Source organism: Folsomia candida, unplaced genomic scaffold (genome assembly GCF_002217175.1).
Source record: "Folsomia candida strain VU population unplaced genomic scaffold, ASM221717v1 Fcan01_Sc007, whole genome shotgun sequence".
NCBI lineage: Eukaryota > Metazoa > Arthropoda > Collembola > Entomobryomorpha > Isotomidae > Folsomia > Folsomia candida.
Genome location: NW_019091199.1, coordinates 5,430,232 through 5,455,768, shown reverse-complemented (window position 1 = coordinate 5,455,768; position 25,537 = coordinate 5,430,232). Strand labels below are relative to the sequence as shown.

The 25,537-nt window shown below is 39.7% G+C and overlaps 3 protein-coding genes across 6 annotated transcripts; 2 read left to right on the top strand and 1 right to left on the bottom strand.

The window, feature by feature from the left end:
- Positions 1-700: 700 nt before the first annotated feature.
- LOC110852568 (protein glass) lies at positions 701-11,200 on the top strand. 4 transcript variants are annotated; one of them, XM_035853410.1, is made up of 6 exons: positions 701-1,491; positions 1,571-1,912; positions 6,045-6,283; positions 8,793-9,708; positions 9,773-10,074; positions 10,154-11,200. In XM_035853410.1, exons 3-6 carry the CDS (start codon positions 6,215-6,217, stop codon positions 10,382-10,384), a joined length of 1,518 nt encoding a protein of 505 aa, XP_035709303.1. In that variant the 5' UTR covers positions 701-1,491; positions 1,571-1,912; positions 6,045-6,214; the 3' UTR covers positions 10,385-11,200. The 4 variants fall into 4 exon arrangements, with proteins under 4 accessions (XP_035709303.1, XP_035709301.1, XP_021956357.1 ...); XM_035853408.1 differs by having other exon boundaries at positions 704-1,491; positions 9,767-10,074; XM_022100665.2 differs by having other exon boundaries at positions 711-1,491; positions 6,045-6,256; positions 9,767-10,074.
- A 648-nt stretch (positions 11,201-11,848) lies between these two features.
- On the top strand, positions 11,849-16,205 carry LOC110851754 (importin subunit alpha-3). Its single transcript, XM_022099647.2, has 7 exons — positions 11,849-12,050; positions 12,142-12,282; positions 12,440-12,750; positions 13,109-13,862; positions 13,943-14,083; positions 14,347-14,544; positions 14,624-16,205. Exons 2-7 carry the CDS (start codon positions 12,226-12,228, stop codon positions 14,723-14,725), a joined length of 1,563 nt encoding a protein of 520 aa, XP_021955339.1. The 5' UTR covers positions 11,849-12,050; positions 12,142-12,225; the 3' UTR covers positions 14,726-16,205.
- Positions 16,206-22,209: 6,004 nt separating this feature from the next.
- On the bottom strand, positions 22,210-25,056 carry LOC110852680. Its single transcript, XM_022100790.1, has 3 exons — positions 24,426-25,056; positions 22,727-24,260; positions 22,210-22,666 (listed from the first exon to the last, which is right to left on the bottom strand). Exons 1-3 carry the CDS (start codon positions 25,054-25,056, stop codon positions 22,210-22,212), a joined length of 2,622 nt encoding a protein of 873 aa, XP_021956482.1.
- Between the last annotated feature and the right edge of the window lie 481 nt (positions 25,057-25,537).

The following is a 25,537-nucleotide window of genomic DNA, read 5'->3' as shown; positions in this document are numbered from 1 at the left end:
CACTCATCCTCAGCTAGTAGGATCACGCTGTGATTTTCATATTCATTCTTTATTAGCAAGTCCCAAACATTGGATTGGATTTTCTTGGATTTGATTCTGTTACAACTTTGCTTTGCTTTACAGATGTTGATGTTGATGAGATGACACAGCGTATATTTGTGCATATTATTCTAGCCATCCATCCATCTGCATCTATAGGACGACGACGACGACGACGCTGCATGTAGCTGCTGAGTGTAATGAACCGGCTCGTAGAAAAGTGGGTCTCTGGGTGGAGAGGAGATCGACACAACAATACAAAAGTGCAGCCCTGCGGCAACTACCAACCAGCCACCACTGCCACCAAATGCATAGAATCCTTCCTCCTCAGTTTCAAAAAACTAAACAAGCAGCCCCAACCAGTCTCGCCCCGTCGCTCTGCTGCTGCTATAGTCAAGCGACAGCCTCTCAATAATAATAATAATAACCAAGCAAGCTAGCAAGATCACCACCACGCGGAGGTGACGACGTCGACGACGGCGACAACGACACGCTGGCGACGGCGATGACGACGAGGTGGACGAGATAACCACACCCACGAAATGAGGTATGGACAGAGTAGTAATCTATGCAAAAGTTGGGCAGCAGCAGCAGCATCACAAATCTTGAGACGCCCAGATTTGGTATACGCAGTGATACGTATTTACAGTGAGTGAGTGACCAGAAGAGAAATTGGTCCAATTTCCTCGTCAACAAGTGCATACGTCGCTTGTGTAGGATTTCTTGACAATATGGTCACTTTTTTAATTCCATGAAGGGTTCGCTACGGGACTTGTGGCTAAAAATAGGACGGGTTGAAGGTGCACAATATGTAAATACTTACTTGGCTGCATTCCTCGGATAATCCTGTTACTTAAAACGAGACGAGGTAGGACGCATGTAAATACGTATGTGTGTGCATACATATTTATCTGATAAGAAGGATAATATTCAGAAGGGTCCGCAAGGAAAAATAATGGTGCGTATTTTTGGACGGGGTCCTTTTAATACTCAACAAGGCAACCTGCTGCTACAGTACTCACTAGAATTTTTCGGTAAAATTTTGGCCAATCTTAAATGTAAGCGTCACCCTTGAAAAATCCTTTGACCTTTAATTTTTCGGCCGGGCGACTTTTTTGTATCGTAATGTAGACAATTTGCTGGATTTTTGGTGAAGTTAGACTAAAAATGCATTTTCCATCCAGAAACTAAAAATGAGACCACTTTTTTGTTCGTACACAGAGGTTTGTTTGTCAATGTCGTGCTGCTAAAGCGATTCTATTCCTTCCATGAAAATAAGAATCCATGTACAATCCATGCGAAGAATTTAGATTTCTTAATACCGAATCCAATCCAGTCGGTCAAGTGTGGTTTAGTACTTGTTGTGCTGTGAATGTGAATGAATACACAATTTAGTAGGCTGAGTTTTAAATGCATGCATAATAATGAATAAAAGCTGGTAAAGTTGGAAAGGTTGGTAGATTTTCTTTTTAGTTTCTTCATGGTTTTGTAATTTGGATTGTACATATTCTTTGTATTTTTTTCAATCTAGGTTTGGTGTCACATGTCGAGACTGAATTAAGGACGAAAACCTGAGTGCATTTATTTATCAAGTCAGCAACAAGGAGCAAAAGTGTCATCGATCAATCATCAGGAACCAACCACTTACTTACACTTGTGGGGTTGGGCGTTGCACTTATGCATACATAAAGTGACCCCGACGATAAGGTCGTATCAACGAGTGTAGAATTATGGAATTGTGCGTAGTCTAGAGAGTTTTAGACAAATTGTGACATGAGTTAAAAAGTGCATGGATTGTTAAAACATCGCTCATTGTCTGGATTTCGAAAAGTTTTGAAATCTTAGAAGGAAATTTTACATTTTACTAAAATCGGTAAGTTTAGAAATTTTTGTTTTTTAATCTGCTGAATATCCCTCGTTTTAAATCCAACCAAACCCATTCCTTCTACTCCACGTCACACATTGTTGTTGATCATATGCCGTTTTTTGTTCCACGCTTCCTCCTGGAATGGACTTGGCCAAGTTTGGCGTATGCAAATTGTTTGTATCGGTTCTCTTACTCTTTCATCATTTCATCAATATGGGGATGTCCATTAATTATGCATGTCTCGGTTGCGGGGTTCGAGTGGAGGGTTAAAGTGGTGCGTGACAGGCCGATTTGCGCCACATGTTAAAAGAGTGTGTAACACATGGAGGGTCTGAAAAAATCGACATTTTTGCATAACATAATTTATGAACGGTTAGTGATCACAAGCCGGCAAGAAAATATTTTATTCGTGTGGGTGGGGTTCTTCTTTTTACCAATGAAAACAAAATGGTGCTGGTGTGGTGATTTCACTCTCGACTAAATAAATATTGTGTCGAGAATGAGATAATGTTTCGCCGGTTATAGATACTTAAATATACTTGTTTTTGTTGTCTTTTTTGGGGGGGAGGGGAGAACGTCACGACGTGGTGGTCTAGCCTGACATGTACCTAGCACATGGTCACTTATTTTAAGTATACCATTACCGACTGACTGATTGGGTCACTATGTATGCAATGATGACCGGCTCATCATGTATGCGTGGATTGAATTCTCTACATTCTTCTGCTGAATTACTGCCAAAAATTATAGTGAAGCAGAATTCATGATAAAATTTTTATTGCTACAGTTTTTAAAGGGGGAAGAAGGCGAATTCTTCTAGTTTACTTTATTGCTCTGTTCATTCTTGTAAATATTTACGTGTGACAAGTTTTTCCTCTTCTTTATTAGTCAACGCTATAGGACGGCTATGTATTTTTGAAAAATTGCAGAGTATTTTGCGACGAAAGAGTAAAACTATGAATTTCAGACATTTTTTGCCAAAATTAATTTTTAAATTCAACATTTTGTTTTTGTGAAGTCAAAATTTTGCAGTAAAAAATTTGTTTGAACTAAAATCGTAGCATATTGACGACGTGAAGAAACAACTGAAATTTACAAATTTTGTTAAGTCTATGATAATAGCTGAAAGTATATAATTGTAGGCAATGTGAGAAAAATATAGACATTCGGGAAACCTAGAAATATTGAAACATTTGAAATTTTATCTACATTCTTTATGGTCAAATTCTCATGCAGGTTCAAAATCATCGAAATATTGATAAAATTTATGTATTAAAAGATAAGTACATATTGTTCAGTGGTCGCAGAAATAAATATTTACAAAATATTTTTATGAAAACCTATGAAAAATGCTGAAGAATATTTTTTGCAACTTTTTCGGCAAAGTTTTACATACAAAACTTGAAAATAACTAAATAGCCGTCCTACGCTAATCGTAACGACATTCTTCTCTCAACCGACTTTTTCACCCTAAAAATAAAAAGTCAACTAAAAAAACTGCATTCCAACAAAAGTCCATTTTTCGCAACTTTTTTATTACCATTTTTCTGCTTGCCTTTCTTTTAATCTAAATTAACTTCACATCGGTCTCATTTTCCCAAATATTTTCACATTTTTACCTACTTATACAAGATGCAAATAAACATGCTCATCCAAATTTAAATAGTTTGTCACTTCATTAATTAGCCTGGGCAATTAAATAGTTGTAAACGTATAAATAAAAACGCGTCCATAATTATTTGTTGAGTTTCAACGACACTTTATAAAATTCTGTTCAATCAGAATAACTAAATTCGGAGAAGATCGCTCATGAATTCGCCATTGTTCTTCTTATAATTATAAATATTCTCCATCTCTTTCAATTCCTCATGAAATTTCTCTCACCACAAAAAGGAAACAAGTAAAAATCTAATTTCCATAATTTATCAGAACCGAATCATGCACTGCAGGTCGGGATCTCATTTCATTCAGTTTTACTACTTAAACTCCTACCAGTTCAATCACAAATTTATTTAGTGGGACAGAAAAATAAATACAAATGACAAAACCAAAAATTAAGAAGACAAACCTTATTAATAAAAATATCTAATAATAATATTTTACATCTTATTCACGACCTAAGAGGCTCTCCTTTTTCGAAAATAACTTGACCCATGACAAGTCACCTTAGTAAGAAAAGTTGCAAAAATAACCAGAATTTTGATCTTGGGCAAATTATTTTAATAAGAAAAGTTGTAAAAATAACCAGAATTTTGATCCTCGACAAGTCATAAGAAAAATAAAAGGTCAAAAATAACCAGAATTTATTTAAAGAAAGACAAATCTTCTTCCATTCTGACATTTCGTGTGTGTAACATTTGACTAAAAACGACTAGTTTGTTTGTTCGTTAAATTAATTAAGTATGCATCTAGTTAGCTGCATGCAGGCGAGTTGCATCGCATTTACAAATATGAACATGCCTGCTCCCAATTATAGCAAAAAATTGATATCTGCTTTCGGACACCGGTAGAGATAGATGCGAGTGGTCATAAATTAGCGTCACTTTTGCAGAGATCCAATCCTCCACCACCACCACCGTCGTCTCACTAACTCACTCTCACTTTCTTTCTCATCTTATGCACCAAGTTTTTCAAACATTTTTAAATGCAGGCACGCAATAACCATGTCTTTATTTTAAATGGGAGGAGGATGTAGTTTTGCAGATGCAGATGCACACACAACGATAACGTGCTCGTCAAACTTGTATGTTTGTACCTGTAATAATCAGGAGGATGAAATGGAATGAATTTTGTTTTGTTTTATAATGTGACACGACAAGACGAGACTTTTACAAATTTATTATTTGCTCATCTTCTTCTCCTGTTTTTGGAAATTAAAGTCGTTAAAAAGTGGGCAATATTATTTTTAATATGACATCTTGTTTTATATTTTGAGGTACATCGATATTTAATTTTGCAACTGGTTTTCGTGCAAATGTAGAAATTTGGTAAAATTACGTATGTAGATTCAGATTTTAATTGAAGAATTAAATTTCATTAATATATACGATTAAATTAAGAATTTAAGATTCGTATCTTCGTGCTTTATTATTCATTCATGGTTTGTGTCGTACTCGTGTGTGACAAAAATCGTCCCCATTCCCCCGTGGAATTTTCTTGCCTTTTTTGTTCAGGTTCAGGTTCATTGTTCATTTACTAGTAAGTAAATAAGTAATTAGTGTAACTGCAATAATTAGTTTGTTGTGGTGCTACTTAGTTGGTAAATTTATCGCTCAACAAGCTAAAAAATGGTGCAGGGAAGACAATAGGACATCAATTAGTACAAACATGTACTGAAATGACACCATATTTTATTGTATTTAGTTCCCTCGGGACCAGCTCAGTGAGTGCAACATATTGTTGTCGATGTCAATAATAACAATGGCATCGTCATATGTACGGTGACGAAAGGCACGTGTGGTGTGCTCATCGTGTAGGGCAAACACAAAACTGAGCACCACATAAAGAGGTCACTCTTGCGTAATGATGATTCCCACGCCGTCGTCCTATCGTGGTTGGTGTAAAAAAGTGGCAATAATAATATGAGCAGGTTAGGTTGTGCATAATATCTGCAGATAAAATGACATCAAATGTAGCACCACTAGACTGGCAACCAACAAGTGTCATTTTGGGATCTTGTATAGCATTAAATTATATGTTATATAAATTTAGTACGTGCTGATCTATATCTGTCTGGCTGCATGGCCATCGATACTAAACTATTCGATACAGGTGGGTTTGGTTTTGGATTGGCAGAATAGAATTGCATTATTTGTTTACTCTGCTGTTGCATTCGATTAAATTGACATTGCAATTCGTATTTTTTTGCGAGTGCATTATTATTATTGTCGATAGAATATTAATCGTTGGTTTGGATAGACTACAGCTAATGCAATTTTTTTAAGGGGGAGGAGGAGGAATTGGGTGCATTTCTTTATGTCGTAATAATTTAATTCAGCTTATTTTATGGTAGGGTCAGTTATTTACTTATAATTAATTATGTGTCACGGAATGAGTGATTTTTATCGTGTCGGACAAATTATGTGGGCATGTTCTTTCTCTGGCATTAATTTTATGATTTTGATTTTTGTTTTTGCAGATTTATTTCCTGACCGAAACCAGACTAGGCCGATGTATTCATCTTAACTACAATTAGCTAAATAAAGCCGGCATCATTATCACGACCTGGCGTGGATTAATTACTGAAAAAGAGGAGGAGGACCGGACTTGGTCGCCATTATCATCAAGTGATTCTACTTTGTCGTCAAAATGCCGGCCGGTCACCTTCCCTCCTTCTCCCATTTTCTCCCCGTAAGTCACTCCTTCTACAATAACAAAGTACGTACAAATTAACGAACTAACTAGCAATCAACTAGTCTTAATTAATCATCTTACATACATACAACAAGTCCCCATAAAAAGGGGACCTCTCTCTCTCTTTTGAAATGACATTCATTCAAAATCCAATCGAATCCAAACCCAAGTAACAAAATTAAATGATGACTTAGTTTCTTCCTTAGTAAATAAATAAGTAAGTAACAGTGATCATAAAAGGGACGCGTTATACGAATGTATGTATGTGGCGCTTGGCTCTATGCATGTATCCTTGGACGATGTATTTTGCATTGCATTGTTGCTAAATTTGGTGGATGGATGGATTGGATTGGATTGTGTGTTTCGATTGGCAGCAGCAGCTCACGACTTGCTTGGCCGACTTGTATTATTTCGTGTGATGGGCACAAAAGATGGCCCACTTACGTCGAGCAGTGTAGCGTCGGATTGATTCAGCATCATGGTCGTCGACATCGTCGTCATTTGTGGTGCTGGTGGTGGTGGATCAAGTGCGGTATTCTGCATTCTTTCGTAGATTCGGGCCAGGCCAGAGCAGCATATTTAATCCTCAGATGAAAAAAATTAGGGAATGAATTACTAACGACGGGAGGTTAAGAATGCATTTTTTAGGAACAAAATTCCGGAATAAATTTTGTTTTTGGTGTTTTTTTTTATGGAATTTTGATATATTGGATGAGACAAAAATAGGGACGGTGGATGGATGAGAATGAATTTTTATTTATTAGGAACAAAATTCTGGAATAAATTTTGTGTTTGCTGTGTTTTATGAAATTTTGATATATTTGATTCTTGTCAGATGAAAAAAAACGGAATTAATAACGATAGGAGGATTAAATGTTGGAATTGATGGCGTGAATTTCTAGTCGTAAATACCGGTGCTAAATTTTGATTTCCTCTTTTTTTATGAAATCTTGAACATGTTAAACCAAATTGGGAACAGTTTTTGATTCGAATGGTTCGTTAAAATGAGATGATACGATGCGCGATATGATCTCCGATTGTTTGTGTAGCATTGTTGTAATCCGCCTCCAGGTCAAAGATGACACCTCGCAGTCATCTCCTCACGATTTTCTGTGGCAATATGCATATGGCCACCACCACCACCACAAAGTAAAGTGCTAATTTACTCCCCTCTCAGGCCTGGGGGATATATTTACAAAAGCATGCTTTACTTACTTACATGTACGGAAGAAGGTTTTATTATTATCATAATTTTTCGTAACTAAATAACTTTACGAGTGCACAAGTTCTTCTTTTTTTGCACAATCGTAAACTTGTGACATGTGGCAATCTAAACTTTCATTGTTTTTTTTTACTAGTTCATCTCGGGGTCAGAAATGTCAATGTAGAAATTAGTGCAAGTAAATCTCACATGTTTTTAGTAGTGAATTGATCCCAAAATTTCTAAAATTCACAACATTTCGCTAAATTCACGAGCTTTAAAAAAATATTTCTATTTTCCCATCTCATTATTGTCTAGGTCAGGTCAGGATCACTTTACATTATAGATTTACACGAGAAAGAAAGTGTTTTATTTGTTGGTTGCACTTGATTTAAATAATTTGTGCGTTTTGAGTCATTGTCAGTCTCACAGGTACGTATAATTTGGCTCATCTTCAAAAATATGTGCTGCGTCCATCCATAAATAATTCGTAATTCTGTGCAAAGAATGAAAGCCATGATGTCCCCGCGGACAGCAGGCGACGAAGTATGTACGTCCATATAATTTTTACATTATTGTTGACTTGCAAATCCTCAAATAGAAATCTCCGCACAATTCGCTGCATCATGACATGACCACATACATACCAAGCAAGAGAGCTAAATAAGTAACCAATCTTCTCATGTCTCGGCTATCTTATGGTCTCAAATTAGTTAGTTAATGGATGGACGAATAGGCAGTCATAGTCATAGCTAGAGACACACTCGTTCGTGTAACGGCGTAAGTAAGTAACGCAAATGGAGATGCCATTTCCTTGTCACGATGAAAAAGAGAAAGTTTTTTGCGAATATTACGACGACGAGGACCACAGCAATATGAAGACGAGGTAGAAGAGATTATGAACATATCTTGGTATGCATCTTTACCGTGGTGGTGGTGGTGGTGGAGTAGATCTGCATAATTATACAACTTGCATATAGACAAAAAAAATTGTTGTGGTCGAATTCAGCAAATTTCAAGCAGGCTTTGTTTGCGGATAAATATTTGCATAAAATGCAACACGGAATGGCTGGATATAGATGAGAATCGAATTGATGGAGAATAATCATTCATACCGATGACAAAATGTGTACGTGTTGATAAGATGATGATTTTTTTTCACCGGCTTTTACAGCTTATCCACGTGTGACGAGATATGAGATTGCATGCAGAGAGAATAGTTTTTGTTATATTTAGTTTAGTATTGGTATGAAAAGTTGGTAATAGATAATTAGCATACATACTTAATTACGTATTGATTAATTACTAAGGAAGACTTATTGATTTTTTTAGGAGAGCGACCGCCCCACACCGATGGAGCAGCTGCTCATCTCGTCGAAATCCATGTCGAAACACGACGCCTCCTCCCTCCTCATAATCGACCTGAATAATAATAATTCCTCTTCCACGACATCCCTTCACCACCACGCGCACTCGCAACACGACGACCTTCTCCTCCCCCTTGCCCCCTCCTCCGCCCAGTCCGCCGCTCCGGTCGAGCTCCTCGGGTGGGACTCGTCCACCTGGTCGTCCTCCGAAGAGGTCACCCCTCTCACCAACCTCCTCGCCGACCCGCTCTTCCTCCCCTTTGACACTGACTCGAACAAGGTGGACTGGGAGCCATGCACCTCCTCGTCGGACGACCCTTTCGCCACGAGTCACCACCCCTCCAGCCAAGGCCCCCTCTCGCCAGGGGAAATAAATAGTCACAATCACCACCACCTCATCTGCTGGCCGTCGTCGCAGGACCAAGGACAGCTCGATCAGATTGACCAGACCCACTCCACCAGCGATTCCATCCTCCTCCGCAACGCGCTGACCCCGCACAACAGAAAAGTCCTCCTCTCAACGTACCCTATTCTTAGTGATGTAACCCTCGTCTCGAACACGGCCCTCCCCACGTCCTCGTCCTCCTCCTCGTCCCCCCATTGTGAAGAGAACAGTGGGAGGAACGTGTACTATGAACTGCTCGTCGAACCGGAAATCGTGATTCCGACACATGTCGAAGAATTGTCAAAGAGTAGACATCACGATGTCGGGTCACTGTCGACGTTGACCTTGACGGGTGCGGGGGGAGGAGTAATCGCCGTCGGGGGAGCAGTGCCTTCCTCCACGTCAACCCTTACGATCTCTACAACGACGCATAGCAATCAATCTCTCAGTGCGAAGTGGACTTATACAATGACGAATGCGGATGGGACGCCGAAAGGTGGGTTTGGATGAGACGGAGTCAAATTATGGGCAGTTTTTGATTTTGATTTAATTAGTGACAGGTCGGAAACGTGTCAAGAAAGCGGCAAAAATGGTGACGAGTTCGTCCACGACGCCAACATCGACGAGTAATAAGCAGCAAATTATTTCCTCCACGACGACGACAACGACGCCCACGATCACTTCGCTGCTAAAGGAAGGATCGAACCATTCCTCATCGTCGCAGTCGTCTCACTCCTCCGAGTCGACGAGTGGTGGTGGTGGCGTAGCGGCGGCGGCGGCTGCTGCAAGGAAGGAAAGGTCACTTCATTATTGCACAATCTGCTCGAAGGGTTTCAAGGATAAGTATTCGGTCAACGTTCACGTGAGGACATTACATTTATATTTCCGTCATTTTTCATTAATTTTTCTTCAATTAATTAATATTCGTTAATCTAATTTAGGTCCGCACCCACACTGGCGAGAAGCCCTTCGCCTGCGCCCTGTGTGGAAAAGCCTTCCGCCAAAAAGCCCATTTAGCAAAACACCATCAAACCCACGCTGCCAAAGCGGCCGGAGGACATCACGGGGGACACGGGAATTTAAACAAGAGCAAAAGTGGCCTAAATAAAGGGGGTGGAGGAGGGATTATTGTCGCCGGTGGTGGTGGCAGCGTCCTCCCCGCGACGACCTGACATTGGGCAGAGGTGGGATAAAGTCCAGCAGAGATTTACATATTTTTAGTGTGCCAATTGATGGAAAATCGAGATTTTTTATGTAATGCAACGAAATGGAGTTCGAAAAATTGTATAGAGTAAGATTTTAGTTAGGAATTTTTACAATTTGAAATTTTTGGGTGCTATTTACTTCGAGAGAGAGAGGAAATTTGTTACATAATTTATATCGTTTTTTTTATAAACTGAAATGTTTCTCATCATCCTTTAAATATTTTTTTATAACTTTTTCTCTCCGTTATAAATGTAATATTTTATACAAAAGGTGCGTTTATACTTGACTCGTTGTATTATTAGTAACTTGCGCCAATGTTGTGGCGCAAGTATCTTCAAATTACCTGAACTTCGTCGTCTCAGATAACCACTCATCATCGTAATATTAATTAATTAATTATTTACCCAACAAAAATGTGATCAAATACAAGAATCCTTCATTTACTTAATTATATACACTGACAATTAGTAATGAATTAATTACTAGTTAAAATCCCTTGGAATAATACTCGTCTCAATCTCATGAATCCATCAATTCACATCTCGTTAATCAAATTGATCGAATATTTAAAGATTTCTTCCCTTAACTCTGTGTTTAAATATTACGATTTCTTATATATTTTGTCATAAAACATTTTTAAGTAATAATATTTAACATTAAAGTTTTAGCGAAAGTTTCCACTTTTTCGTATTTGTTTTGTACTTTTCTATATTTTCGATATAGTAAATCAAGTGGAGAGATAAGATAAGAGTAAATAAATGATAAAGAGTTAAAAACAGAAAGAGAGGTGTGGTCAAGTACATTATTTATCATTGAATGGTCAACGTAATTTAGATAATAATCGCATCTACGCAGTATTTGGGGTCAAACCCAACCCAAAAATACTTTTTCACTAACGACTTTTTCATACACCAACAAAATGATTCTTCACATTTTTGCCCATGATAAAATTACTTTGCCGAAATCATTTAAAATTAAAGTCCATGCAAATATTGCACGCTGAATTTCTGTCGAAACGTATCAACAAAAGCATTAATCGACATTTCCAAATTAATATTATCATCAAGCTACAATGTAAATATAAAATTTTGTAATTATCATTTTTGCACAATGTTACCTCAAAAAAACATGTAAAATCAATTCGCCGAAATGCGTTTTTTCATGCAAAATAAAATAAAATATAAAAATCATACTATTTCTTATTAACCAGTATCCATGCACAAAATCAAATCTACACTTCCCAAATACAGTGGATTATCATAATTTTGATAAAACAAAAAATTTCCACAAAATTTCCTATAAAATTTCCTCCCAAATTACTGGTTTTTGGCGTGTGGGGCACGAGTCGCCACCTGTGAAGGGCTGAACGAAGTGCATCTCGTGTAACCAAACCATACACGAGTCTCGTGCAAGCAAGCAGCCCAAGAAAAACTAACATAACAGTCATTCCATTCCAGAATCATCATCAATCCAGCAGACACACAAAAGAGACGGAGAATTTGCGAGAAAAAAAATCATCACAATTTTTTACCAATTTGCAAAACGTACCTCGTAAACGTCTCAAATTTCAATTAAGTTAAGTGAAACGTTAAGGGCACGGTCAGGTTGACGCCGGCGTCTCCGAGGATCAAGGTAAGAAGAGAAGAGGGGAGAAAGAAATGTACTATTTCGTCATTTGACTATTAAATTACAATAAATTTAAATTGTGAATATTTTATTTCAGGAATCAGTCAACAAGACGAGGAAAAAGAAGAGAGACAATATTTATTATTTATCAGTTATTTAAGTGCACAGTTAAATCGTCATCATGTCGGAACCACGAGGTCGCATGGAACATTTTAAGAACAAGGGGAAAGATCAGGATGTAAGTGAATAATGAATTTTTCCAGCTTATCTTGCTTCGCGGTGGTTATCTTTTAATGCGCTAATTTGTCGAACAATGAGATGTTTAGCTACATAAATAATTCAAACTTGTTATAAATCAATGTATAATTTGCATTAATTTAATCTTATTTATGCAGGAAATGCGCCGCCGCCGGAATGAGCAGACGGTTGAGCTTCGCAAGAACAAAAGGGAAGAAACATTGCAGAAGCGGCGAAACGTTCCCTCCGCCGAGTTGACGGATGAAGAGAGTGACAAAACCCCCGTCGCGGGGGCCAATCTTCAAGCCCTCGTCCAACAAGCGGCCGACTCGACACAACCAGAAATCCAATATCAAGCGGTGACCGCGGTGCGCAAGTTACTCTCCTCGGATCGTAATCCACCCATCGATCCACTAATTAATTGTGGCATCCTCCCCATTTTGGTCAACTGTCTGGGCGGCACGAACAAGTAAGAGGACTTTTTAAAATTGAATTCGTACCATCATAGATAAGCCTGCAACATGTGTTATTATTGATTTGGAAAATATGTCCGTCGAGGTTTTTGGTTAAAAATCAGCCCAAAAAGGAGGATTATTATTATTTCAAAATAAAGTAAATTTTATAGTTCTCCTCGTTCAAAAGTTGTCGCAGGTCAAAGTTGTTTTATGTTTGAATATTTTGTTATATTTCCCCAATTTTTGAATTGATTTTTAAGCAAAAAATCTTGACAGACATTTCGATAACACATGTTAAAAGCGTGTCGCATACGATTATACGAAATCCACCGCAAACGCAGTTATTATGAATAAGTAATTTCTTAATTTTAGTTCCACCCTCCAATTTGAAGCAGCCTGGGCCCTCACCAATATCGCTTCCGGGACGTCCCAGCAAACCCAGGCGGTCGTCGGGTGCGGCGCCGTGCCCCATTTCCTCGCCCTCTTGGCCTCTCCACATCAAAATGTGTGTGAACAAGCGGTCTGGGCGTTGGGCAATATAATCGGGGATGGCCCACATTTACGCGACTACGTCATTTCCATGGGTGTGGTGGCCCCCCTTCTCAACTTCATCCAGCCCGAGATTCCCATCACTTTTCTCCGCAACGTGACCTGGGTTATTGTCAACCTCTGCAGGAATAAAGATCCCGCCCCGCCACAACAAAGTTTGGCCGAAATCCTACCCGCGCTCAACGTCCTCGTCCACCACACGGACACGAACGTTCTCGTCGACACGGTTTGGGCCCTCAGTTACCTCACGGACGGAGGGAACGACCAAATCCAGATGGTCATCGATTCTGGCGTCCTGCCCAAACTCGTCTCCCTCTTGTCCCATCGTGAAGTCAAGGTGCAGACAGCGGCCGTTCGGGCGGTAGGAAACATCGTCACCGGAACGGACGAGCAGACCCAGGCCGTCCTCAATTGTGACGCACTCGGACATTTCACTACGTTGCTGACCCATCAGAAGGAAAAGATTTGCAAGGAAGCCGTCTGGTTTTTGAGCAACGTGACGGCCGGAAATTACGCACAGGTGCAAGCCGTCATCGACGCGGGGTTGATCCCGCTCATTATTTCTCACTTGGAAAAGGTGGGTAGAAAAATTAATAAGCTAAATAAATGTGATGGATAAAATTGTTGCACGGACTTATCTTACTTGATTTTTTTCAGGGTGAGTTCCAAACTCAGAAGGAAGCCGCGTGGGCCGTGTCTAACATGACGATAAGTGGGAATAAGGAACAAGTCTCGTATCTAATTTCGTGCGGTGTTATTCCACCATTTTGTAACTTGCTGTCCTGTAAAGATTCACAGGTGGGTACAGATCCAGTCGACTTATTCAATTCATTACCACTCGTGTTAACCTACCTTATTTTTATTATTTTTAAAATGTGAAATAACATTTTGTAAGTCAAAATACGATGCGAAAATGAAAACATTTAGCCGTGGTGCACCACGGCTAAATGTCCACTTGTCTTGTCGGTTAACAATAGTGGTGGTGAATAAGTCAGCTGAACACGTGCTGATTAATTATACAGGAAAATTTGCAATTAATTAACTAATTATGAATTAATCAGGTCATCCAAGTCGTTCTGGATGGGATTCACAACATGTTAAAGATGATTGGTGGCGGTACAAGCGAAGAGGTTGAACGTGTCTGCGGCCAGATCGAAGAGTGCGGTGGACTCGATAAGATCGAGAGTTTACAGAATCACGAAAATCTCGACATTTACAAAATTGCGTATGACATCATTGAAAACTATTTTTCGGAAGATGTACGTATTTCAGATTAATTTCAAAATTTTATTTTGGGTAAAAATTTATTTATTTTACACGAAAAATTTGTATCTACAGATCGACGAAGATCCCAACCTCGTTCCAGAAGCAACGGTCGAAGGAACGTTTCAATTCGACCCCAACAACGCGGCCGGTCCTCAAGGAGGCTTCAATTTTTAATGAACTTAAATTCCATAACTATTTACAACTAACTAAATATTAACTATCGCGCTGTTCTTCTCATTCTCTTCTCCTATTCCTTAGTACTAAATAAGTTTAAATATCATGTAAAGATTTAGCAGGATGGACTACTTCTAACTAAAAGAACACACCCTCTGACGTGCTCCAATGCCCGGATTGATTTTATGTCTCATTAATTTATGATCAGTTATAATAATTTAGGGTAACAATGTAATTAATTAGCAACATAATTGTGCATTATCCAAATTATTAAGTAAGTAAAAAATGACACTAACTGTTGGCATGAGTGGGTGTGGTTTGTACGTCTCGTGGTTTGCGTATCTTTTTGCCTCGTTGTTTTTTGTTTTTCGAATGGAAAAAAACTTTATAATGTGATAATCTCCACTATTAATTAATTAATTATCCTGTAATTAGTTAATTTAGTTGGTTTAGTTAACTAATAATTACGATAATTAATTAACTCATGAGAAAAGTATACCTGAAGAGTGAAGAAACCGTGGAGTGTGTACGCAAGCAATCCAAACGTTTTGACAAGACTGCAATAATTATGATAAGTAATTATCAACAAGTGTAGTTAAGTAATAGTAATTTATATGACGAGGTGATGATAAGCCAGGACGATGGCGCTAAAGATTTAGTTAGTTAAATAAATAGCTTAGTTGTTATCTAGTAGTGGATAAGCGTAATTAATTATTTAATAATCTTGTCGCCTCCTCGTCAAAATAATAATTAAGATACGGACAGACAGACTGACGACGGAATTAATTAATGAACCATTTCGACATCACGATTACGCCAAAAAGTTAAAAATACGAAAATGTGTCGTGCCGTGCGCGCCATAATAGCAGTTAAGTTAATTAATTACCTTGATTAGGATGTAAAACTATGCAAGTGAGTGAGCTGACAACGACGACAGTTAGTTAATTAGTTAATTTAGGGCGATGATACCATGTTATCCAATAATTAATTTACGTTATCAATTGCTTTATTATGACACCTTCGCTCTGCAATTAATTGCTCTTATCATCATCATCACCTTATCTTACATACACCAATCTATGCATATTCTCTGGAGAACAACAATAACTATAATTAGTTAAATATTGTTAAAAGTGCCGTTATTATTGTTATAATTAAATTGATTATTCAAGTCAGTTAATTAATTGTTCTTGTTATACACAGCTTTGATTGCGTTTTGAAATGGAGCCAGTTATTTAATAATTCGCGTTAAATAAATGTTTTTGCGAAATTACTAATTTTTACGGATTTGATTTAATCGAGTTGTTTTATTAATTAAGGATTGAGTTATAATTAAAATATGTTAATTAGTTAATTAATAAGTATTGTTACCCTTTGAACAAACAATTAAGAAGATGATGTACGCTCATATAAACTATTTAATTGGATCATTATCAAAAATCGCCATACATGAATAAAGAGAGAACCGCTTGAAAAAAAATCCATACTTTGGAAATTTTATTTCAGAAACTATAAAAATCTATCCAAAACTTTTTGACTCATCACCAAAATCATCAAAATTAGGACATTTTAAATCATTTCTCGGCTCTGGAAATTTGCTTTAAAATTCTTAACGCTGAATTTGTAGTCAGTCTACCAGAATTGCGGTGAGTTTTTAACCCAGTTTTGATGAGTTTCAATTTATCTGAAGCCTTCTTAAATTTGAGATCTCCACCTTCAAACACTCAAAATCTGGAGCGATATTTTTAAAACATTGACGACGCCTTGATTTACAAATTTGTCCAGAATTTTAAAATAAATTCCCAGAGCAGAGAAATGATTAAAAATGTCATGATTTTGGCGACGAGTTATCGAGTCCTACATACATTAAAAATTAATCATAATCGTCATCTTTAAGCGTGGTCATCCAAATCAGAAATGTGACGAGGGACATGTCAAGAGTAGAAAATTTTAGGAATTAAAAAAATGCAGTTGCAATTATCATATTTAGAAATATTGACCTGACGATGGCAGCCGTGGTGGAAATGACCGCTCTGAAAGTGAGGAGCAGTCTGACCTCTGCGACGTAGAAGGGAACGATGGGAGGAGTGGCGTAGAGCTGATTTAGGCAGCGGAGAAGGAGCGGTACTGCGCCGAAGAGGAGGCCGAGACATGTCGACATTCGGAGGAAGTAGGCCCAAAGGGGTGAGGCTGATCGTGATTTGGAGGTCGGATTGCAGTAGACCCTCCGCCCATGGAAGGACACGACGAGGAGGAAGATACCGACGTGGAGGAGATTGAGGGGGAGGGGTGACGGCGTGGCTGGGGGGCTATCGTCCCAACGATCGAAGAAGAAGAAGTACGTGACCAGAGTGGGCAGAACGGGGTAGAACGTGACGATGAAGAGTTCTTCCAACTGGAAAAATATATATCGTACAATTTTTGTCAGTGTTTCGGGTGCAAGTAACCACGTGCAAGAAATAACGGGGAGAAGGTGGTTTCCTGCAGTTATTTTGACGATCTGCAAGAAATGCAGGGCGCAAGAAACTACGCCCCGGCGCTGTATTTCATAGGACGCGTGGCTTGATGGCGCACATTTCTTGCACTTTCGTGCACCTCGCATTTCTTGCGTTTCTTGGTTTGCAGTGTAAGCAATGTAGCAAACCCTCAAGAAACGAAACAATGATTTATGTATGTGCTTGTTGCAGTGGGATCGTACATATAGCAGTAAACAAGCCTATTATCATGGCTTGTCGGCGGTCGAGATTTTTAGGTACTCGGTAGCTCTGCCCGCTCAGAAGTTATCGAGTTAATTTCATTCTTAAAATACCTAATCCCAATTTTTGGATGGATTTTTTAAGCAAAAAATCCCCACCGACATTTCGCAAACAAATAACCCATGTTAAAGACTTGTCTATGATTATACTAATCCACCGCAACGTGTGGTGGGTGTGGTTAGGGTGAATTTATGGGTAATAATGAAGTACGATAATGAGCACGAAACGACGGAAGCGGGACGGCGCACGTGGCGAGAAACAGGACATTGGCGTCGGCAATGTGGGTGGTCGTAGAGTTGTCCTTGTTCTTTAAGGTGGATGTGGTCATCGGGCAGTCATCATTATTTGACAGGAAGAGAAATGATAACACTCGGCAAGAAAATAGGGCCAATGTTATTTATGCAATTTATGCCAAATTTTCAAAACAAATTTCTATACGTTTCTATGAATTTGAAACGAGAGGAAAGTTAATGAAAAGTTTTCTAAACAAAACTTAAGCAAAACGAATTTATTCTCAAATCTCGTCATGATTATGATGAGATTTTCGCCTTGAAAAGTCGTAAATGAGATACATTCTCAACCTGTCTCGTCCACTTCTCTGAGAGAAGTTCTCTCTCTGTCTCCTTGAGATGAGGCAAAACGAGACGGAATGAGATTTTTGCATGTCTAAAGGATATCAAAACCTAAACGAGTCCTAAGTTCATTTCGTGAAATACGCTTTTGAATAATATATGAAACCCCTGATATTAATTAATTTTAATTGCCAATTAACTAATCCTAAGTATATAGAAGAAATCAACGCGAAATAAGTCTCATCCTTAAAAATTATAGGTACATTTAGATCGAGGAATTTATTAATTGATTTGAAGGAAAACCCGATTATTTGAGATCCAGTAAATTTTGATTTACATGAAAAATTTAGCCAAATTCTCGTCAATTATTACAATTTTATTTTTAAATTTTTTGCCACGGTGGATCCCGTCTGAGACAACTCGTCAAAATTTTCCTTCTCCACCGATAAGTTTTGCAATAAGGGGGCCACGCTCGTCAAGAAGGCATGCTGTGATAAAGTAATTTCCAAAATGAGGAAAGTATTTTTTTTCAAAATTTCAAAAAATCACAAAATACTAACCCCTTCAAAGTCACTCAATTTAAATGACTGCAGCCTCGAGGCGGCCAAAACTACTGCATCCAATGCCGCCTGGTCCACGTTGTTATTACGTTCAATGTTCCGGATGTTGTTAACCGAGGCCAAGTGGAGGGTCAGATTTTGGATTTCTGAAAAAAAAAAATTGCTCGTCAAAATCAAAATCAAAGTCATGAATAAAATTCTGAATAATCTCACGATTTAAGAATTCAGTCTGTTTGAAAGCATTGACAATCTCTGGAGTTTCGAAGATCGACATCGCCACGGCAAGATCTTTCAAGTCCTTCCACTCTTTCACAAGGGAGAACAAGTCGTCAATTCTGAGCCTGATGGACGGAATTCTGACATAGTAAAAGAGATGAAATTATGACGGAATTTTAAACTTTAACAAAAATCTGTACGTTGTAAGTAGCAGGAGGAAAGGCAAAAAGCTTTGAGAAAATACCGTATTTTGAGTTCTGACGAGTTGTATAAAACAGTTACAAAAAGACGAAAATCTGCAGCAGTCATATGAAAATGCGTACATATTTTGTGAAGAAATTAACATTTTATCACTGTCGAAATACATTTTTTTCACGCGTTTGTAAAAATAAAGTATTTGGACACGACAAAGACTTAATTTCTTCATAAAACACGTATTTTCATATGACTGATGCATCCTCCATGCAGATTCTTGTCTTTTATGGCTGTCCGTGTTTCGTTTCTTGCAGGCGAAGGACATTTCTTGCACTGTAAAGCAAGAAAATGGAGGTGCAAGAAACTGGGAGAAAGTGCAAGAAATATGCGCCACCCAGCCATGAAGTATTTACAGCCGTGGGGCGTAGTTTCTTGCGCCTTGCATTTCTTGCAGGTCAAAATACCCACAAGAAACCATTTCTCAAGTGGTTACTTGCACCAGAAACACTAGTGACCTTAATAGCCCCCAGAAATCCAAGTCCTGGGAAGAACGAAGCTCAAAATACTGTATTTTCACAAGAGTTTTTTCCCATGGTAAGTACTCACCGGTCAAAGTACGTCCCTACGTGCTTGACGGATATCTTCAAGTTTTCCACTTTGGGGAAAACTTTTGCAAAGTTTGGGAGCGTCTTCCATTCGGGCGTGCGCTTTCCTCTGCGTCCAAATGCGAGCATTTGGAAATTGAAGATGAAGAGATTCCTCACGTTCTCATTTACCAGGCAGTCAGTGGAGTTGAAAAAGGCCACGTTTGATTGGAGGTGCTAAAAAAATAATTAACATTAATTATGTAAGGTAGGTAAGTAGTTTTTAAATTGATGAGGAACAACTTTGTGGAAATTTTTATGTAATTTGTCTACATCTTTTTCATATGTCTAGTTTTCTGAATTTTTTTTATACATATTTCAGCTACATAAACTTTGCAAAGATTTGAACGATTTTAGAGCAAATAATTTTGATAAAAAATTTAATTAAAAAAATAAGGCTTGGCAAAAATAACATTTGTACGTTTTCTTTTATAAATCTTTCGTAAATATGTACTTCTTTTTGGGATGAACTTATATTTTTTGGACAATTCACTCACGTCAAGTGCGTCTTCTAAGGATTCGAAAAACCCGTCTCTGGCCACTGGGAGTTGGTCGTGGTAATGGAGAAGGACGGTGGTTGTGGACGGAAATCTATTCATGAACCGGTGGATTATATGATTCTCTATAAAATGCTGTCGTAGTAGACGCAAGTAAATCTGGACAGTCGTCACCTTTAAGAAAATGAAGACTTGGATTAATTTAAGGACTCGGTTTCGATCGAAATGATATATTTTTTTATACTTGAGGAAATAGGGTGGCGTGCGTGATCCTCTCAGACTGAGTGAAAGTGGAGATGCCTCTCACGAACAACTTGACTGTTCTTAAACTAAAAAAAACAATTGGACATCCGAATTAGATAGGTCATTTTTACCAAGAATTTAATTATTTTCGAGTAAAATTCGCATATTTATGTATGTAATTGCATACTTTTCCATTTGAATGTTGGGGATGAGATCCCAATCCTGGAGAGCCAATCATTCAATCTGATTCATGCCCCCCAACTCGTTGACAACATCTTGGAAGTCTTCCCAGTCTGCCAGAACTTCTGGATCCGTTGCGTGTCCGCATTGGGCGGGAGGAAGGTCAGATTTCTAAGACTTGGGGAGGAAACAATGACCACTGCGAGATGTCGAGGATGACACATGTGCATCACCAACGTGGTGAGCTTGACCGGTTGTAAATTTGCTGAGAAGTCGTTCGCCGGGAGAGTCGGTGTCCAGCGCATCGCTTGTAGAAAAGGGATCAGCTACACGGAAAAAAGAACATGATTAGAAAACATGTACAATTTATTTTTGCGGAAAATTCCCACCTGTTGATCTTCCCCGAAGATCGCCTTGTATGGTAAAAACGCAAATTCCAAGAGATTAGCGCACTTTTCTAGAATCGTCTTGACCTCATTCATCATCAAATTATCGTCCCCTCTCGCCAAAAATCTCTGCAACTCGACGGCCTTCAGGTAGTTGCCTTACTTTTCCAAAAATGGTGGGAAGATTGGAGTGGCCTCGAGGTAGGTCTTGGCACGCATGCAGATTGTTGAGATGACCATGGCACCATAATCCGGGAGAAGACAGCGTGGCGAGGTCGTTCCGGAGAGAAGTTTGTCGAGGCGGGCCAACTTGTTGTTGACGTCGTGTTCAGGCAGGAAAGTGAGGTGGGCTCGCTTATTGGCTCCATTCCGTCGGGACAGGATCAATCCCCCGGCGGAACCGCAGGTTTTTGACACACGTCGAAATTTCAGCACTTCAAGGTCACTTAGGTGGGAAAAAATGGCGTAGGCGACGGCGAACACGAAGCCGGCGGTTGGAGAGTCGACAGGACCGTCACCACCACCCCCACCAACCATTTTTATTGAATAGTTAAGTAAAACAGTTGGTTTTTAGTGGAGAATTGAGATGGGATGGATGAGTGAGTAGAGTTTCTTGTCAGTTTTTGTACAATTTTATGAAATTTTTTTTCATGTCTGGGTTCAAGGTTGCTTGACAATTTATCATAATACAAGGTTACGACAATTGCTTCGAGAGCCTCAAAAACCTTCATTTTTGAAGGGTTAATTATTTGGGCTGTCGCTAACGGTAATTAAAGCACAAAAATTTCTGCTACCACGCCGAAATAGCCGACACATTTACAAAATGATCCGTTATAAATGTTTTTTTATTTGATCGATTAACTGACAAATTTAATTTTGTATTGGATTTATCGGACGACATGATCAGTTTTAAGCATATAAAAATACATAGAAATAAGCTGATAAGAACAGATTTTATTTACCGAATGTTTGGAATGATTGAATTTACAAAATGAGAATAAATATAGGTTTAAGCTTATACTAGGTGGTAAAATAATGCATATGGCTTGTAACTGGTTAGAAAAGATAATACTAATCACTTAGAATCTGAAAAAGGGGTTCAGTTAGTGGATTACCTGACATGTGCATAAATAAATATAATATAATACAAGTAAATTAAATAATGTGTTAAATAATGAGTACCTAAGACTAGATCATAATTATATCTAAAAACATGAAAAATATGTAAAGTTGCTTTATGGTTTTTTGTATTGGGGAATGTTGGTAAGATGCTCGATGTAGATGTCCCTTGACCACTTAATACAGTCCACTACACAAAGTTTTTTAAAGAGTTTTGCATAGGATTTGGCACACACTAAGCGAAGGAATTGGTCGTTGTTATTATCCCATGATCCAAGAGATCCGACAATGAATGGGACAATATCGACTGCACCGTATCTTGAGAGAAGGGCTTGTTGAAGAAGTTTGTATCTCTCCATCTTGGTTTCTCGGGCTTTAGTGAATGCTTCGGGTCGATTCTCAAACGGGATGGTGACGTCAATGATGAAGGCATGGTTATCTTTTACTGCTAGTAAGTCAGGACGGATGTCTAGGTTGGGGACGACCGTTTGGTTTTCTGCGATGATGGTGAACTTGGCAAGAGCGGTCTTCAGTCGATGGACTATGGCGTTGTGGCGGTGGGTGTAGGCTTGACTGTACCTCATGCAGTGATTGAGGACGTGAGGTAGAGTTTCTTGTGGGTGGTTGCATCACCTGCAGGCTTGATTATTGCCCCGTTGCCACATTTTAGCACCGTTAAGGGGGACCAGGTTGAGTCTTGCTCGGTGAATGAAACGCCAGTCAGCAAATCGGATGTAGTCACCGTTTTGAATGAAATGATGACTTGCTTTAGATTGGGCAACAACCTCCATCACTTTTCCTTGGTTGGCAAGACTGTGGAGACGTTTGTCTCTGACTTGTCGAGTTTGTTGGCGGAGAGTGCGGGCGATAGCTTGCCTGTGCCGTGGTTCGAGGGTGATGTCCAAGTGATGGAGAGAGGGACCGTCATCATCAATCGTCCATGAGACTTTTATACGGGATGATGCCTGTCTTGCTTGTGTCCACACGTTGGATATGGCATTGGTGGTGGTGCGGTATGAGCCTTCATTGTAGCCGGATAAGTAGAGGGCAGCGTCCTCAAGGGTGGGAGTTTGGGGTCTGGTTCTTTTACTCGTGGTGTTGAGTAGGTCGGCTAGGGCTAATTCTTTTATGGTGGGATCATTGGAGGTGAGCAGTTTGAAGGCGTTGTCAATGAGAAGGAGATCACTGTCTTCCGCAGCTAATGGTATGGCGCAGGATCCGGAGTTTCTTCCACCGTAGAGATATTCGTTCGCGGCCTCACGTGGGAGTTTGAGGGTATCTTTGAAAAGTGGACGGAGGGCTTTATCCACTTTCTCCCACTGGGTCTTGGAAAGCTGCGCTGTTCTCATTGGGAAGGTTAGGGAGGAGTAGAAGAAAGTTTTCATTGCATCAATCTTTTGCCACGGGGCGAGGTTAGAGCATAAGATCTTTTGTCCGGTTTGGATGTAAGATTCGACCGAAGAATTGTCTTTGAAGAGTTGGAAGCCAGTTGGCTTCCCTAGAAATTGAGTTGACTCGTGGTCATTGAGATATTCTATGGGGGTATCTTCGATCCTGAAAATGGATGGTCTTGATCCAACCGGAGTTTTTCCGCTGAGATGTAGAGAGACGCACTTTTTAGGGTTGAGTTGGATGGAGAGACGTTGGGACTCATAGTTGATGATGTTGATTTTATTTTGCAGTCCTTCATAAGTCTCATCCATCGGGGTTAGGTCGTCAGCGAAGGAGAGGGCTTGGTGGTTGACGTCGCCCGAGTTGTGGATCCTCTCTAGGATGGGGTTTATCGCGATGTTGAATAGAATACTGGAAAGTGGGTCACCTTGGTGTATTCCAGATCGTATTTGGATGGGTGCGGTGACACCGTCACTGGAGACGACGTGTGTAGATGCATCAGTGTACATATCTTGGATGATGGGAGATAAGTAGTCACTGATTCCATAATGGCGGAGGGAGTCAGTAAGAGCAGCGTGGGGGATGGACCCAAATGCGTCAGAGAAGTCCAACCATGCTACGTAAAGGTCCTGTTTTCGAGTCCTTGCTTCTTGCATCCGATGTTGAAGCACAAAGTTGTGTTCGAATACACCATCAAAAGGAAGAAATCCTTTTTGACTAGAATGGAGGACTTTGTTGTTGACTAGCCACGTTGTTAGACGAGACGCCAGGCATCCTGAGTAGAGTTTGTAGAGAGTTCGGGTTATTGATATTGGTCTCCAATTTCCTGGATCGGAAACATCTCCCTGCTTGTAAATGAGGATGGTGCGGGAAGATTTCCATGTCTCGGGAATTCTTTGCTATTTTAGGCATATGTTCATGATAGTGGTTAGAACGTTGCCTTCGGGATCAAGGCTGAGCCAGTGTCGGTAAGTTATTTGGTCGTCACCGGGGGCAGAGTTCTCAAACTTGCGAAGCCGTTTGATGACCTCGGTTTGTGAGAACATGTCGCAAGGGAGTGGTTCACGAGAGCCCCCATATGGTTGGTAGAAAGAATTATCGTAGGGTTTTTCTGACCTACGCTCGGTGAAAAATTGGTGGAGAGTGTTGGTGGGAATGACACACGGGGGAGAATCCCCATCCAGGATGAGCCGAACTGCTCGTCTTCTGTTTCTCTTGTAGAGCTTTTGGATCAGTTTTGCATCCAAGGCTTCAGTGACCGTTGGTGGGCGTCGGGGGACGGCAGCTTGTTGAGGACGGGGGCGGATATTAAGTTCGGTTCGTGCTTCTTCTGTTAGGGAGTCAAGGATTTCGGTGAATCTTTTCCACTTGTCGGGGTGATTCAGAGATCTAAGGATTTTTAGGAGGTCAGGCAGGTATTGATAGAGGGAGGACCTACCATTTGGGTCAATGTGAGTAGGATGTGAGGGACTAAGATTGTGGTTGACCAGCGTTCCCTCCTGGTTATTCTCCTCCTCTCCATAGTGGAGGTGGTCGGACAGCGGAGTTGTGGTTGCGAAAGAGATCGCCATTAGAGGTGTCAAGTGGCGATTTGGGGTAGTGAGTGATCGTGGAGTGGGGGCGTGAGCAGTGTGCAAAGAACGGGGGGACTCAGTGAGGGGAGTTGACTGTGTGGTTTGGGTGTGGTTCTCTCCTTGGGTGGAAAGACGGCAATGCGGTGGTGTAGGTTGACGAGAGGTGGATGGGACGGACTGAGAAACTGTCCTTGAGCCTGCACCCGGATTTTTGTGTATTTTCTGATGATTTTGTAGGCCTTTTTTGTGGGGGAAGGATTCTAGGCACGTAGCACATACATGATTGAAAGTTTGTACCTCTACCTCGAACTGGACGGGAAGAAGACACTTGTGGAGAGATGGTCGATTCCCCAAGGTTGCGCGACAGCCAAAACAGATGTTAATTGTGTTTTTTATCTCAACCTTATGTTCTTGGAGCAGATGACGGATGAGGCTTCTTTTTCCAGAGGACCAGTCGGTAGTCACTTTAAACACTTTA

Coding starts and splice junctions, on each gene's coding strand:
- LOC110852680 (XM_022100790.1), bottom strand. CDS start 25,056: ATGGCGATCTCTTTCGCAACCACAACTCCGCTGTCCGACCACCTCCAC. Junction 24,261..24,425: donor GCTCAGCCTTGATCCCGAAG/GCAACGTTCTAA, acceptor AACTCTACTCAG/GATGCCTGGCGTCTCGTCTA. Junction 22,667..22,726: donor GGCAATAATCAAGCCTGCAG/GTGATGCAACCA, acceptor CATGAGGTACAG/TCAAGCCTACACCCACCGCC.
- LOC110851754 (XM_022099647.2), top strand. CDS start 12,226: ATGTCGGAACCACGAGGTCGCATGGAACATTTTAAGAACAAGGGGAAA. Junction 12,751..13,108: donor TGTCTGGGCGGCACGAACAA/GTAAGAGGACTT, acceptor TCTTAATTTTAG/TTCCACCCTCCAATTTGAAG. Junction 13,863..13,942: donor TTATTTCTCACTTGGAAAAG/GTGGGTAGAAAA, acceptor GATTTTTTTCAG/GGTGAGTTCCAAACTCAGAA.
- LOC110852568 (XM_035853408.1), top strand. CDS start 6,215: ATGCCGGCCGGTCACCTTCCCTCCTTCTCCCATTTTCTCCCCGTAAGT. Junction 6,284..8,792: donor ACTCCTTCTACAATAACAAA/GTACGTACAAAT, acceptor TGATTTTTTTAG/GAGAGCGACCGCCCCACACC. Junction 9,709..9,766: donor TGCGGATGGGACGCCGAAAG/GTGGGTTTGGAT, acceptor TGATTTAATTAG/TGACAGGTCGGAAACGTGTC.